This window comes from Cebidichthys violaceus, unplaced genomic scaffold, assembly GCF_023349555.1.
Source record: "Cebidichthys violaceus isolate CVI_PGR_0920_01 unplaced genomic scaffold, fCebVio1.0.p SCAF_22, whole genome shotgun sequence".
Lineage (NCBI taxonomy): Eukaryota > Metazoa > Chordata > Actinopteri > Perciformes > Stichaeidae > Cebidichthys > Cebidichthys violaceus.
In genome coordinates, this window is record NW_027176395.1 from 8,972,625 (window position 1) to 8,989,886 (window position 17,262).

General features: G+C 41.3%; 1 protein-coding gene across 2 annotated transcripts in view; it reads left to right on the forward strand.

The window, feature by feature from the left end:
• The first annotated feature begins 16,790 nt into the window (after positions 1-16,790).
• Positions 16,791-17,262, forward strand: part of rragd (ras-related GTP binding D) — a 58,946-nt gene continuing 58,474 nt past the window's right edge. For both annotated transcript variants that reach the window (XM_068717777.1, XM_068717778.1), the window contains exon 1: positions 16,791-17,028. In XM_068717777.1, coding sequence (XP_068573878.1) covers positions 16,893-17,028 — 136 coding nt within the window. In that variant the 5' untranslated portion in view covers positions 16,791-16,892. The remainder of the gene's footprint in view (positions 17,029-17,262) is intronic.

Genomic DNA, 17,262 nt, shown 5'->3' on the forward strand with positions numbered 1-17,262 from the left:
CGCTCCGTGTGGATTAGGATCAGGACGCCCAGATGAAATCTCTGATTCAGCCCGCTTTGATGGGGAAAGTTGTCATTTTTAATCCAAGCTTTTGTTGCACATGACAATCCATCCATCCATCCATTGAAATTCAAGTAAAGTCATATTATAATGATGGCTGGGTTATATGCTGTGTAGCTTCTTATCAGACATGAAGACCAACTGGTTAGACTTCAGAGATCACCAGAGATTTATTTATTATACGACAAGCTGCTGGACATTCACTATGACGTATCTGGCAGTGATACTTTTTCTTTTTCACATAGAACCACTTCCTGTGAAAACAATGTGACCTTAAGTTTAGTTGGTTTGGTCTGGATCAAAAATCGAAAATTGTGTCCTATTGAAGTGTTTCATGAATTAAGACACCTGCTTTAAATATGATGGGTTCATTAGAAGGTGTACAAATACCACAGGATTTGAGGGACATGCCGCATGTCATGGCAACACATTCTAGACAAGTCTTTTTAAGCCACATTGTTACTGTGAAACAGCTGCAGTTGACATAAACATCACTGATGTAACTTCAAAACAACTCAACAACACTCTGGGACACTAACACTGGCCTCCTGGTTGAAAGTCAGTACAGACTACATGGCATAAAATGACACGCAAGAATGCAAGAATGGCATTGTTACTGCATGCTAAATGACTTACCGTCATTCAGACGCCATTTGGTGAGACAGGGCTGCGTTATTTACAAGCCGAAGCCGACCTCTAGTGGTCGTAGTAGTTATGACGGGAGCAAAGGAGGAAGTCAGGTGTAGCAACAAATTCTGCAAACATAATGATGATTTATTAGGGCCCGAGCCACCGATGACGTCGGGCCAGCGAAGGCCCGATTGAGTTTCGAAGAGTTTTTATTAGGGCCGAGCCACCGACAACGTCGGGCCAGCAAAGGCCCTATTGAAATTCTAAGGGGTATTATTATTAGGGCCCGAGCCACCGACAACGTCGGGCCAGCGAAGGCCCTATTGAAATTCTAAGGGGTATTATTATTAGGGCCCGAGCCACCGACAACGTCGGGCCAGCGAAGGCCCTATTGAAATTCAAATGTTTTTTATTATTAGGGCCCGAGCCACCGACGTCGGGCCAGCGAAGGCCCTATTGAGATTCTAATGTTTCTTATTATTAGGGCCCGAGCCACCGACAACGTCGGGCCAGCGAAGGCCCTATTGAAATTGTACTGGTTAGGGCCCGAGCCACCGACAACGTCGAGCCAGCGAAGGCCCTATTGAAATTGTATGGGGTATTATTAGGGCCCGAGCCACCGACAACGTCGGGCCAGCGAAGGCCCTATTGAAATTCTATGGGGTAATATTATTAGGGCCCGAGCACCGACGAAGTCGGGAGAAGGCCCTATTGTAATTCAAAGAATTATTATTAGGGCCCGAGCCACCGACAACGTTGGGCCAGCGAAGGCCCTATTAAAATTCTATGGGGTATTATTATTATTATTATTATTATTATTATTAGGGCCCGAGCACCGACGAAGTCGGGCGAAGGCCCTATTGTAATTCAAAGAATTATTATTAGGGCCCGAGCCACCGACAACGTCGGGCCAGCGAAGGCCCTATTGAAATTCTATGGGGTATAATTTTTATTATTATTATTATTAGGGCCCGAGCCACCGACAACGTCGGGACAGCGAAGGCCCTATTGAGATTCTAATGTTTATTAGGGCCCGACCCACCGACAACGTCGGGCCAGCGAAGGCCCTATTGAAATTGTATTGGTTATTATTATGATTTTTATTTTTACACTTTGGGGGCATTTTTGGGATACTTGCCATGCATGAAAACTCACAAAATTTTGCAGACTTGTCAGGTCTGGCGAAAATAACCATCTGACATAGGTTGCGTATTTCAGTGTAAAAAAATGGCTCTCTAGCGCCCCCTACAAGTCGGACCGGCGACGCCCCTCGGCCAGTATGTCCGATTTACTTGAAATTCAACACAAATGTCTAGATCCGTTAGATCTACAAAAAAGCCTCTCAGAACCCTAAGGTCCGCCTACCAAAATTTTCCGCCATCTTGAATTTTGTGAAAAACTCATTTTTTCAAACTCCTCCTACACGCTTAGTCCGATTGCTACAACATTTGCTGTGGATCATTATTGGATCAAGATCACATGAAGTTATCAAAAGATTGTTGATATTTTACAGCGTTTAGAAGATATGGACCAATGAAATTCTTGGGGCGTGGCTTGTTTATCAATACATATAACTTCTCAACCGTGTATCCTAAAATCACCAAATTTGCAGTATATGTGCCCATTGCATGGTGGAACATCCCCTGTAATTTTCAGAACATTCAACCAATAGGGGGCGCTACAGTAATTCACTCAATTTCAGTTTTTTGGTGATTTTTCGCGTTTTCAGCCTTTGTATTTGAACGAACTCCTCCTAGAGAATTCATGCGATCGACTTCAAATTTGGTCAGGATGCTCTTAAGACCTTTGTGATGATAAGTTATCAAAAGCTAGAGTTTTTATCAAAGAACCTTGACGTGGCGGGGCGGCCATTTTGACTCATTGGCCTGGAAGAAAGAAGTTGTTATAACTCCAAGGTACATTATTCAATCTGCACGAAATTTCTTATGCATGATGCTATTTTAACCTTTAGCACATTTCAATTTACATGACTTTTACACAATGTTGTCTACAGTTGTTATAGAGCAACATAAAACATGTTTTTGCATGCTCTGTAGCACCACACAGCGGATACAGGATGCTGTGGACTATTTGCATAGCATCATTTCCTGCGTCACGCGGTCCAAGCTGAAAAAAATCATCGGACTCCGACGCGCGTTGTCCGACTTTCGCAGACGATCTCGGCTGCATACGTTGGAGTCCCGCCGGCACCCCCGACGTGCGGGAGGAGGCGAGGGCCCGTTCATCGCTGCTTGCAGCTTTAATTAGGGCCCGAGCCACCGACAACGTCGGGCCAGCGAAGGCCCTATTGAAATTCTATGGGGTATTATTAGGGCCCGAGCCACCGACAACGTCGGGCCAGCGAAGGCCCTATTGAAATTCTAAGGGGTATTATTATTATTATTATTATTAGGGCCCAAGCCACCGACAACGTCGGGCCAGCGAAGGCCCTATTGAGTTTCTAAGAGTTTTTATTAGGGCCCAAGCCACCGACAACGTCGGGCCAGCGAAGGCCCAATTGAAATTCTATGGGGTATTACTATTATTTAGGGCCCGAGCACCGACGTAGTCGGAGCGGAGGACCTATTGTTATTCTAATGTTTTTTATTATTATTATTAGGGCCCGAGCACCGACGTAGTCGGAGCGGAGGACATATTGTTATTCTAATGTTTTTTATTATTATTATTATTATCGTACCAGTTTCATCGCAAAAACGAGGTGCTTGGGATACTGGGAATCTTTTGAAATTTGGCACAAAATTCAATCGTGGTGAAAATTCCAGTATTATTGGGGTGTCCAGCTGCGGCATGACATTTTGGCTCGATAGCGCCCCCTACAGAGTAGCCCCAACTTTGGGTTTCACCTAGCTGTATGAAATTTGGTAGGTATGTGGAACGTGATGGGACGTACAAAAAAGTCAAAAGGAGGTATATCCTAAACCAAACAGGAAGTCGGCCATTTTGAATTTTATGACGTTTTTGGACCGTTTCAAGGCGCCGTACTTTAACGAACTCCTCCTAGAGATTAAACCCGATTGCCTTCAGATTTGGTCAGTATGCTCTTGAGACCTTGGCAGTGAAACGATACTCAAAGATCAAAAAGTTATTGAACTATGTGTCCGTGGCGTGGCGGCAAAAAAACACCATTCGCCATGAAACAGGAAGTTGTTGTAATTCGGCTGTACATTGCCTAATCTGCTCCAAATTTCTCCCATGTCATAACATCCTGACCCTGAACACATGTATATTAGAATTTAGAATCATAGTAATAGCGCCACCTAGTGGCAACTGGAAGTTGTAAGTTTTGTACTTTGACATCCTGCTCCTCACAGATTATTCCGATCCCTCTAAAGTTTTGTCAGAAAAGCCTTAAGATGTTGATAATGCTTCATTGTGAAGATTGTAAGAAGTTGTCCAAGGGCGGCGACGTGGCGGCTCGGCGAACTTCAATCCTTCGCCATGAACGAATAAACTGATGTAACTCGACTCCGCATCATCAGATCTTTACCAGATTTCACATGTTTGATTAGACTCCAGGCCTGAAGACATCTGCAAGCCAATTTTGAATCATAGTCATAGCGCCACCTACTGGCAACAGTAAGTTAAAGTCTTTATACTTTGGCTTATTTCTCTTAGTTAGAAAATCAGATCAACATCAAATTTGTTCCACACAAATGTAAGAAGGTCATAATGCCAGTTCTCTAAGCTTTTGATGTTTCGTTGAACGGCGTTGCCGTGGTAACGCAGTCTTCGCCGTGAAAAACGATGGTCATTTGGAGAGGTTAAAAAAGCTTGAAACACAAGCAAACTTGACACACAGATCACAAGGCCAAAATGTAGTTCTATAATATGATTTTATTCAATCAGAGTGTTAAATCGGCTCAATAGCGCCCCCTACAAAATTTCGACGAAGCAGCCCTCGCAGTACGTTTCACATAGATTAACAAAATTTGGTAGGCACATGTATCACATGTGGACTTAAATAAAAGTCTCTTGGGGCCATGCCCTAAACCCAACCGGAAGTCAGCCATTTTGAATTTAGTCTGAATTTCTAGAGTCGTTTTTGCAATTTCCAGGCGCTCTACTTCAACAAACTTCTCACAGGGAATTAATCAGATCAACTTAGAATTTGGTCAGAACAATCTAAAGACCTTTGTGATTAAAAGTTACTCAAAGCTTGTTGTTTCGTGAAATGCCGTTGCCGTGGCGACGCATTCCTCGCCATTAAAAACAAAGGTGTTTTTGAGGGGCTAAAAATACTGAAAACAAAATCAAACTTGTCACACACATTTAAAATCCTGAATGTAGTTATCTGATGTGATTTTAATGCTTCAGAGTGGCAACTCGGCTTGATAGCGCCCCCTACAATATTTCAACGATGCAGCCCTCGCAGTACGTTTCACCTAGATGTATAACATTTGGTAAGCAGATGTATCACATGTGGATTTGAAAAAAAGTCTTTGGGGTCCATGCTCTAAACCCAACCGGAAGTCAGCCATTTTTAACTTTGTATGAATTTCTCGTGTATTTTTCCCATTTCCAGGTGCTGTACTACGAACTAGTCCGAGGTAATTAATCAGATCAGCTTAGAATTTGGTCAGAACAATCTAAAGACCTTTGTGATTAAAAGTTTAGAATTCATCAAACATGGACTTGTTGTAGCGGCCATTTTACATGGTTCGCCATCATCCATCAAGCTGTTGTAACTCAACTGTACTTTGTCAAAACTGTCCCAAAGTTGACATGCTTGATTACTGTCATGATTTTAGGACATCTGCATGCCAATATTAACTCATAGTCATAGCGCCACCTACTGGCAACCACAGACGTAAGCAGGATTCTATAATTACAGCAGCCCAAACACTGAACTTAATTAAAGGGTTCGTGTGCACACCATGAGAAAAAGACTTCTCTGATCTAAATATGTGCAAACTAAGATGCATGGAGAGCAAAAGTTAGACAACAGTGGTTCTCAAACCATGTCAGTGGGCATTAGTATAAATGATCTGTCCAGAGCTTCTACATGAAAATCACGTTAAATGTTACAATGAATGCTTCACACTACAATCTAAAGTTACAGAAGAGCTTAAAATGAAAACAGTGTTAAATTAAAGTGTTCAAGTAAAAGCAAATGACAATACTGCTCTGTTAACTTTCATGTAAGTTCAAATACAATCAGCAGGACACTGCAGGGAATTGAACCCCATCCCAGTAAACTGACGGTCTGTTATTTTATAAACACTGAAACACATTCACACATTCATTTTCTTAATGATCTTAACAGGCTTACATTTATGATTGTATCAGAGGTACACTCAAAACATTTGAGGCTTAAGACCTGGCAACATGATCTTGCTACGCTGCTGGTTGAGGCAGGAAATACTGTTTAACTTGTGCACGCAATGTATGATGGTCACAGAAATGCATGGCCGCGTCAACCAGAGTCCTGCCAGTACCCTCGACGTGCGTGAAGTTGCGAGGGCCCGATCAATGCTGCTTGCAGCTTTAATTAGGGCCCGAGCACCGACGTAGTCGGAGCGGAGGACCTATTGTTATTCTAATGTTTTTTATTATTATTATTAGGGCCCGAGCACCGACGTAGTCGGAGCGGAGGACCTATTGTTATTCTAATGTTTTTTATTATTATTATTATTATCGTACCAGTTTCATCGCAAAAAGGAGGTGCTTGGGATACTGGGAATCTTTTGAAATTTGGCACAAAATTCAATCGTGGTGAAAATTCCAGTATTATTGGGGTGTCCAGCTGCGGCATGACATTTTGGCTCGATAGCGCCCCCTACAGAGTAGCCCCAACTTTGGGTTTCACCTAGCTGTATGAAATTTGGTAGGTATGTGGAACGTGATGGGACGTACAAAAAAGTCAAAAGAAGGTATATCCTAAACCAAACAGGAAGTCGGCCATTTTGAATTTGATGACGTTTTTGGACCGTTTCAAGGCACCGTACTTTAACGAACTCCTCCTAGAGATTAAACCCGATTGCCTTCAGATTTGGTCAGTATGCTTTTGAGACCTTGGCAGTGAAACGATACTCAAAGATCAAAACGTTATCGAACTATGTGTCCGTGGCGTGGCGGCAAAAAAACACCATTCGCCATGAAACAGGAAGTTGTTGTAACTCGGCTGTACATTGCCTAATCTGCTCCAAATTTCTCAGATGTCATAACATCCTGACCCTGAACACATGTATATGACAATTTAGAATCATAGTAATAGCGCCACCTAGTGGCAACTGGAAGTTGTACGTTTTGTACTTTGACATCCTGCTCCTCACAGATTATTCCGATCCCTCTAAAGTTTTGTCAGAAAAGCCTTAAGATGTTGATAATGCTTTATTGTGAAGATTGTAAGAAGTTGTCGAAGGGCGGCGACGTGGTGGCTCGGCGAACTTCGATCCTTCGCCATGAACGAATAAACTGATGTAACTCGACTCCGCATCATCAGATCTTTACCAGATTTCACATGTTTGATTAAACTCCAGGCCTGAAGACATCTGCAAGCCAATTTTGAATCATAGTCATAGCGCCACCTACTGGCAACAGTAAGTTAAAGTCTTTATACTTTGGCGTGTTTCTCTTAGTTGGAAAATCAGATCAACATCAAATTTGTTCCACACAAATGTAAGAAGTTCATAATGCCAGTTCTCTAAGCTTTTGATGTTTCGTCGAACGGCATTGCCGTGGTAACGCAGTCTTCGCCGTCAAAAACGATGGTCATTTGGAGAGGTTAAAAAAGCTCGAAACACAAGCAAACTTGACACACAGATCACAAGGCCAAAATGTAGTTATATAATATAATTTTATTCAATCAGAGTGTTAAATCGGCTCAATAGCGCCCCCTACAAAATTTCGACGAAGCAGCCCTCGCAGTACGTTTCACATAGATTAACAAAATTTGGTAGGCACATGTATCACATGTGGACTTAAATAAAAGTCTCTTGGGGCCATGCCCTAAACCCAACCGGAAGTCAGCCATTTTGAATTTAGTCTGAATTTCTAGTGTCGTTTTTGCTATTTCCAGGCGCTCTACTTTAACGAACTCCTCCCAGGGAATTAATCAGATCAACTTAGAATTTGGTCAGAACAATCTAAAGACCTTTGTGATTAAAAGTTACTCAAAGCTTGGTTTGAAGGTGTTTTTGAGGGGCTAAAAATACTCAAAACAAAATCAAACTTGTCACACACATTTAAAATCCTAAATGTAGTTATCTGATGTGATTTTAATGCTTCAGAGTGGCAACTCGGCTCGATAGCGCCCCCTACAATATTTTGACGATGCAGCCCTCGCAGTACGTTTCACCTAGATGTATAACATTTGGTAAGCAGATGTATCACATGTGGATTTAAAAAAAGTCGTAGTGGTCCATGCTCTAAACCCAACCGGAAGTCAGCCATTTCTAATTTTGTATGAATTTCTCTTGTATTTTTCCAATTTCCAGGTGCTGTACTACAAACTAGTCCTAGGTAATTAATCAGATCAGCTTAGAATTTGGTCAGAACAATCTAAAGACCTTTGTGATTAAAAGTTTAGAATTCATCAAACATGGACTTGGTGTGCGGCCATTTTACATGGTTCGCCATCATCCATCAAGCTGTGTAACTCAACTGTACTTTGTCAAAACTGTCCCAAAGTTGACATGCTTGATTACTGTCATGATTTTAGGACATCTGCATGCCAATATTAACTCATAGTCATAGCGCCACCTACTGGCAACCACAGACGTAAGCAGGATTCTATAATTACAGCGGCCCAAACACTGAACTTAATAAAAGGGATTGTGGTCACACCATGAGAAAAAGACTTCTCTGATCTAAATATGTGCAAACTAAGATGCTTGGAGAGCAAAAGTTAGACAACAGTGGTTCTCAAACCATGTCAGTGGGCATTAGTATAAATGATCAGTCCAGAGCTTCTACTCGAGAATCAGAATAAATGTTGCAATGAATGCTTCACACTACAATCTAAAGTTACAGAAGAGCTTAAAATGAAAACAGTGTTAAATTAAAGTGTTCAAGTAAAAGCAAATTACACTACTGTTCTGTTAACTTTCATGTAAGTCCAAATACAATCAGCAGGACACTGCACCCAGTAAACTGACATGTCTGTTATGTTACAAACACTGAAGCGCATTCACGCACATTCATTTTCTTAATGATCTTAACAGGCTTACATTTATGATTGCATCGGAGTAAACTCAAAACATTTGAGGCATAATGCCTGGCAACATGATCTTGTTACGCTGCTGGTCGACGCAGAAATATCATCTAACTCGTGCACGCAGTATATGATGGTCACAGAAATGCATGACTGCGTCAACCAGAGTCCTGCCGGTATCCTCGACGTGCGCGTAGTTGCGAGGGCCCTATCAATGCTGCTTGCAGCTTTAATTTTTATTGTATTTCACTGAAGTTGAGTCTGAAGTCTCATTATTAAAGGGACTGACAGGGATCCATTGATCCTGTGTTTTCTGTCTCTCCCGTGTGTCCCTTCTAGTGTAAGAGCAGCTCACAGACTGGAGTTTTGAATTTCTATTGATTAACAGAGGTCAATATTGCACTTTGATGCATGTCTTTAAGAAGGAACAAACTGGAAAATTTGGGAAAATCAGAGGTACTTTACACCTAAAAGGAGATGTAATCCAGTGTCATCATTACAATTAATTCATGCAACCTCCATTACAAATTTAAGAAAATGAAGGAGGGAACATTTAGAGTTTGATTTAGATTTTGGTTTTATTGCAAAAAAAATATCAAACACATAATGACAAAACATGAAATAGAATAAAATCCAAGTGTGCAGGAACGAAACAATTCTCTGATTGTGTCGTAACAGGACACGGTGGCGCTGATGACAAACATTAAATGTGTAATATGTAGGAATTTTCTAAAGGCAGTGAATAGACTGAGACACACACAGCGGAGAGGATAAGTCTGCTTTGCAAGGCTGCATTCGCTCAAAAACAAGCAGCGCGGCACCTTACCGACAATCTTCTCTCTGATGGTCCTGTTTGGTCATGTAGGCAGTGACGTGCGGTGAGGTTCGTGGCTGGTGAGGCACTGACACTACATAAGTCAGATTTACAAATATATGAACCCAATAGAGTAGCTTAAATCACCATTCAGTTGGCAGCTTGCACATTGACTACTGGTTGTTTTTAATATTTCATTTCAGCATTCTTTACACACACATAGGTAAGGTACATATTTGATTCCACCGGGAGCGTGTGTACCGCGATCTGCCCCACCGGGAGCGTTTCAGAAGAGGAGCGCTCGCGGATCATGAGCTCCCGCAATAAACTGTGTAACAACCATGGATGTATAAAGAGAACAACAAACACATAAAAGGTTTACTTTACCTGTCCGACGTTGAATTGCTGTTGATTTGGTCATATTTCCTTGTTTTTCGAGACATTTTTAAGCTTGGATATAGAATCTTACATTCTTGTGGTCAAAGCAAAATATAAGAAGAAGAGAAATGTAGAAGAAGAGTGACGACAGAACAAGCATAAACCCGACCCGTGGGCTCTCACACGCCCTCTTCTTTGAGGCAGAGTAGTGTTTGCCTCCCCTGTGTGCTTTTTCACTGCGGTTTAATGTCAGATCAGCAACAGTAAATATGTTCTACACATACGTGAAATACATTACCTATTCTATGTAAAGAAAGGACATATAATAAAAGTGTCTACAAATATTACAATGGTGACAAACAATGAGAAAGCACAAGGCACGTGCTCAACCCAGTTAGTGAGGGATTGCGCAATCTGAGGTGAAGCACAGCTCGTCACTGCCTCACCTCGCGTGTCTCCTCTGTTTGAAAAGGACATGCGCAAATTCAGCGATTTTGATTATGAAAATGCTTGCAATGATTGGAATCATACAGAAATTACATTTATAGCACAGATCAGTAGAGAAATATAAATTTGTATTTTATTGTATCATTATTTGTTCATGAAAAGTAAAAAACAAACTCCCCTGACCGCACGTCCCTGGTTTCCACACAGTCGTGCTGTCCTGCCCCTTTGGAGGTCTTCTGGTGTGTAATGGAGTGAGACCTCTGCTCGCAGGAGGCCGCGGACCTCTCGCTCTTTCGTTGTTGTTTGAGCAACGAAGTCACGCTAAGAAAAATCAGCTGGATCCGGCTTACAATGAAAAAGTATTTATAATTCACAAATGCTAAAAAGACAATTACAAACTGAATTACACTGTCGACAGTAAGGAATCGCGAAACCGAGTTCAAAGACTCTCCCCCCCTACCGGCCTACAAACGCCAGTTTACAGTAAAGAGGATCGCCAAGAACTGAACAACATCTCTCCTAACAATGTTTTTATACCCAAAAGTCAGTAGTTTACTTTCAAAAGTCCATTATCAGCTTTGTGATTGGCTGGAATCTGATTGTCTCCTCCTGTCCTCGGACAATGCTCTCCATTGGTCTAAGTGATCCACATAATGTCTGAACAGTGTCCTCTGGTCCGACCTGTCCTCCTCCTCATAAAACTGCGTTTACCCGACCCCCGTGTTTTCTTAGGGCTGTCTTCATCTACATCTCTGTTTGATCAATACATCTCCTTCCCCCACTGTTAACACCCCACATTCCTGAAGTCAGCTCACCAAACTCATCACATTATCATACAGTTGATTTTGGATCTGAAAAGCCTGTCTCAAAGGTCTCTCTCTTTCCCTCAAAACATTCAGTAACTGTATTTTATAGTTTGATACATAGAATGATTATACTTTTATGATTTAACACTTTTCCAAACAAACATGTTATAACATTATATCCACCACTAGGAGTGATTATTAAACACATTAACATTGCTTTTTAACTTTAAATTCTTCACAGGTGCCGGTTGCCTGCCGTGTCCCCACCCTTGACTGATCCTGTCCAGACCTTTTCCCAGTAAGAGTTCGGTAGGAGAGACGTTGGTCCACTGGACACGTGCCGCTGTTTAGCGTGTTGAGCCTGTAATTAATTCTGCATATGAGAAATAAAATCCCTGCCTGGATTCAACCTGCTGTGTGAGTGTGTGTTTGGGTCCGCTTCCTACACTATCACATAACAATAATCACAGTAATCATAACTGTAGGTGTTTTCTCTAAATAACCCAGAATATGATTATGGTTTCTCTTAAATGATATAACTCATTAAACCAGACACTCAGGAATGATCAGCCTCACCTGACTGAATGAAATGATGAAACATTATGTAAAAAGTGTTTCCTATCTCAAGCTCTCTCTGACTTTAATTGTATCCATAATCAAAGTTAATGAGGGAAACATTTGATCATGAAAAGACAAATCTTTCTAATAGATGAATAAAGTTGTTTGTGGTCCTTTTGTTGTTCAGACCTCCAATGAACATATATTTAAACCAGACGGTGAATCAGAAATGAATCAAATATAAAGCCTGAGTTTAATCTGCGATCTGTCATCACTTTACCTGTTGAAAAAAATCGCATCAGTCCGATCGGCTGCAGGCTGCAGCACATAACTGATGAACAATGAGGGGACGTGTCTGCCGTTAAAACACTTCCTGGAAGACTGTTCTCGTGAGTCCTCGCTCCTGGCTCCTCAGAGATCCCTCCTCACTCCTCGATCCTCACTCCTCAGAGCTAAATAAGAGCTTTGGGAGACGGCTGTCAAAATGGTGGTGCAGAACAACTTCCGGTTCAAGCGAGGAGTGAGGAAATGACAAATAAGAGACTTGGGATGTACCCACACACTCACTTGCTTACTCACTCACTCACTGGCTTACTCATTAACTCGCTCGCTCGCTCACTCCTCGCGTTCACTCGCTCACACATTCACTCACTAATTCACTCCGCTCGCTCACTCCCTCACTCATCAGTTCCTCACTCCACTTGCTCACTCACTCATTAATTCACTCCACTCATTCGCTCCTTCACTAACTCACTCCACTCACTCACTCACTCACTTCACTCATTCACAGATGTACGGACACACACAAGTAATCACAAGATTCTCCTGGCAGAGATAACAACTTCCTACATTACCGTTTTTTTACCATTTGTTTTGTTATAATCTTCACATTTTTAAGAGAACCTTGTCCTGTACTCAACTGATAAGAATAAAAATAATTTGTGGCTCTGAAGAGGAATTAGAGAGACGGGCTAATGTCCTATGTCTCCGTTGCCCAGACAAGGGTTATAACCAAAGAATTCTAAATGCATGTTTGTCTCAGGAGCCTGAAAAAGACAGCAACAGCCTTTTAGCACCTACATCCTCCTCCTCTTAATTAAACAACAGCCTGTTGTCACGACGACTACATTTTCACCCGTTGCTCAGTCGGTTTAAAGTGTCATCAGAAAAGATTGGCATGTTCTGTGCAGTAACTCTATTGTTAGCCCTCCTATATTCACTACTAGGTGATCCAGTGATTCAAGGGACATACTCTTAAATACACATCTCTGTGTTAGGCCTATACATTATTTAAGCTATCTCTCCACAGGAAATGTCCCTTGTTCTAACTGCATGAATTGTACAGCCAGGATCAAAGGGGGGCATTTTTTGCATCATTTCCCTGCAATATAGAAAGGGAATTGAAAATTTGAATATCTGAGCACAAGAGTAACATCAGAAATAGGAATGAAAGGTCTCCTGTAGTCAGAAACTAGAATGCTGCTGATCATAAAAGTGTAGATCAAATGGACACTTATCTGGATTGTTGCAAGAATAGAATATAATCTATTTCCTTGCATGACTTGCTATTACTATACTGTTGTTCTTACTAACTGGTTTCTGATGATGATGTTTGGATGATCTGTATCACCTGGCTGGTCATCACCGGCTGCTGTTTGAGATGAGTCATACCAAGGGCGTAGGTTTGGTCTCAGCATTGGTAGGGACACTGCCAGCCCCCCCCCCCCCCCCGCGCCATATAAAATAACTTATTTGATATTATGTTGAACAGGCAAACTTTATTAGAATATATTAACATTTGTGTAACTTGGAACTGATTTAAACATGATAACAGTAATGATTAAATACAAAACAGTATTCTGCACCAAATAAATAATAATAAATAATTAAATAAATTAATAAAAAACGTTCTGCTAAAATGGCAATATACAGTAATAGTATATTCTATATCCAAAATATATATAAAAAACTTTTCCCAGTTGTGCAGCCAAAAAACACCAAAAAAATAATTGCTAATGCATGGTAATTCTTAACAAAATGCCATGAGTAAGACCTCACCTGAAGCCCTGATGGTCCAGCTGCTGCTTCCTCAACCTGCACTACATCTGCACTGGATTTTTCTGAGTTTCCTGAATGCATTTTAAAATAATGCCTTAATTAACAAAATGACCTAATGAGAAGTACATGCAATGCATTTGTTTGTTCTGAAATGAATTTTTAATATGTAGGTAATTGGTTCAGGTTTTATGGAGCTGTACTAGGCCTACATCATCTATACTGGATTTCTGAGCAATGAAATAATGTATTAATGAATTATATGATGCATAAATTTGGGCATCCCAATTTATAGCACCTTTTTACTACCTAAAAGTATAACATTTATTCTCAAAATAGCCAGTGTGAATGATAACACTCATGGATAACATTGTCTAAACATCCCTTAAAAAACAGCAAGTTAATGCAATCTTTACCAAAATAGACAATTGTTAAAGGGTCTCAAACTCTCTCTTAGACAAAGGAAGGCCGCATGTCTCCTACTGCTGCATCTTTTGTCAGCAGAGCAGGGCCAAAAAATCAGCTGGTCCAAGTTAAAATCAAATCAAAAGATATTTAATAACAAACAGAAGCTATACAATTACAAACTGAAGTACACTATCGATAGAATATGATCCGCGGAGCAGAGTTAACGCATCCCATCCAACAGGCCAGCTGCCTGATTTTCTGCAAGATGGCCAGCGTCGAGAACTGAAGAGAAATCCTCGGTAACAATATCTTATACTTTAAAGTCCCCGCCTGAAACTTAAAAGTCCATTATCAGCTTTGTGATTGGCTGAAATCCAATACGCTTCCCCTTGGCCTATGGCCCATTGTCCTGTGGTCATCTTCCTTTGGCCAGCAGGTACCCTTCCCCCGCTGGCTCACACCTTTTCACATTCCTGAAGTCGGCCTCTTCAAACCTATCTCCACATGATCTCTTACAAATCTGAAAAGCCTATCTCAAAAGGTCCCTGTCTCTCCCTCACGGCTCAACACTATACCTTAAGTTTAATATATTCAATGGTTATGCTTTTATGGTTTAACACTTCTACAATTAAACATGTTATGACATTTTATATAATAATACCTTTGGCTTAAAACTTATAAATAAACATTGGCATAAGATATCCACCACTAGGGGTGCTATTAAACATACTAGGAATACTTTCTAAACTGAAATTCTTCACACGATTCAGCGTCTCACCTGAACCCCTGATGCTGATTCATCACCACCCTGCTCTACATCTGTAGCTTCAGGCTGCTGTTTTTCCTGCGCAGTAATTCATCAATTTAATACAGACACTAACCATGCTTAGTTGACTGCTGACATTGGTCGAGATTACAGGGAACAGAGATAGCCTTATTACTATCCAAGGGATAATATACTAACAACTTTCAAAATATGTTGCCATTGTAGAATGGGTGGCAATGTAAGGCTAGCAGGTTTGCACTGTGTGGGTAGTTACATACTGCAAACATCCCTACTCTGAGTGATAAACCAGGCTGTACCAACATGCTTAATACTATTGAGCCCCGTGACACTACTCCTTCACCAGCCCATTTCTCCAGACCATAATTCATGCTTTGTAAAAGAAAACAAAAGCCCAAACAGAGAATCAAATCAGACACGTCCCCTTGAGAGTCTCCCCAGTGAGGATTTGGCATTTCTGCTTTTTTGCTGTATTGAAAACGTACCGAAACGTACCGAACTGTGGCACCACTGTATCGTATTGAACCGAACCGAGAATTTTGTGAACTGTTACATCCCTAGTAATTATATATTTTTTTGAGAGAAACAGAATGCAATATCCCAGGGAATTCATATCTCACGTCAGCTGACGTGCCTTCATAGCTGAGCTACGTAAGATAGCTGCATGCTAACACAAGCTAACATTACAGCGATGGTAGTAGAATTGGTTGAAGTGTTGCCCAGTATTCGTTTTCGTTTAGTGACTCTGTTGTTACATCCACCTGTTCCTGGGGGTGTCTATCGTTTTGATCTGTTAATCTTCTTTTTCCTATCCAATCAGCAAACTATCTGCTGCTGGTGTCACACAGTAGTCTCCTAGCACTCCTAATTATTGTCTCATTCATGGTCTGGTGAACACTAAATTCATCAAATAGATCCAGTGCTGCAGAGATGACATATTTCTGTAGCATCATCTTAGCATCACACTGGTTCCCTTGACAAAAAAGCCAATGGGATTCTGCCATTGGATATTGGATTATTGCAGAAAGAAAAAGCTCTGTGGCAAACAAACGTTTATGATACTTACACGTTTTGTTCAACAAGATGCTCTTCACAATTGAACACCACTTTAATGATTTAAAGTAAAAACGTCAGGCTAAAAAAGGAACCGGTGCAATTTCCGGTTGAAAACTTACATTTTCAGACTCCTCTTGGTGCTACAATAAATATTATTGTATACAAGTCTATGGGAAAATGACCCTACTTTGAGTTGTCCATGTTTTTCTCTTATAGCTTTTACCCTTTCGTGTGTTTTCAGTTCATAAAAGTTAATTGTAACATTTTGGTCAGCTACAAGTGTCATTCAGCATTCCCTTTCATGTCACCTGATTCCAAAAAACCCAAAATGTAATGGCCAAAACAAACAAAGATTTTCCATATTTAAGTAAAATAGGAAATAGAAGTGTTGATAGATTGGCTTTATGCCATACTACTATTATTATTATTATTATTATTATCAATATTGGTAGCAAACTAGTTAAAACATGGCTAAATCGCTTGTATTTATTTGAATATAAATATATTAAAAAACAGCCACTTGATTTGGTCTGATCCAGAAAGCCGGCAGAAATAAAAATACTCCTGGACCCCTCGCCATGCAGCTGCAGTGTGTCGGACTGGAGGCAGCGGGAGGTGAAAGGTCACCGGCATGGCTCTCACGTATCAGGTGACAAAGTGGGGAAAGTTGGACACCGCGAGGCGCATTAAATCCAAACCCAACGACGAGAAGAGGGAGTCGGCATGACGAGCGAGAGGGGCGCAGCGCTGAGCGCGGAGGACGACGAGGAGGAAGAAGACTCGGCTGCGGCGGGATATTACGACAACGAAGATGACCTGGAGGCGTTTTCAGACGCCGAGCTGGGCTGTGAGGACGGAGGTACTGCTAGACGGATATTTCCGCTGCTCGGGAAGGTCACATACGGGCAGAGAGCGAGGGAAGGGGGGGCTCTGCTTTGCTCTGAGACATCTCTCTGCGGAGTGTTATGTTACTGCTCCTAACGTTAGCTAGTCTGTCCTTTCCCCTCCTTTCTGTGTTACACTATTTCACTCTGCGTCAGCTGGTAATTTAGCCGTTAGTTTGCATCATTTTTAAAGATTAAAATTACTGTTA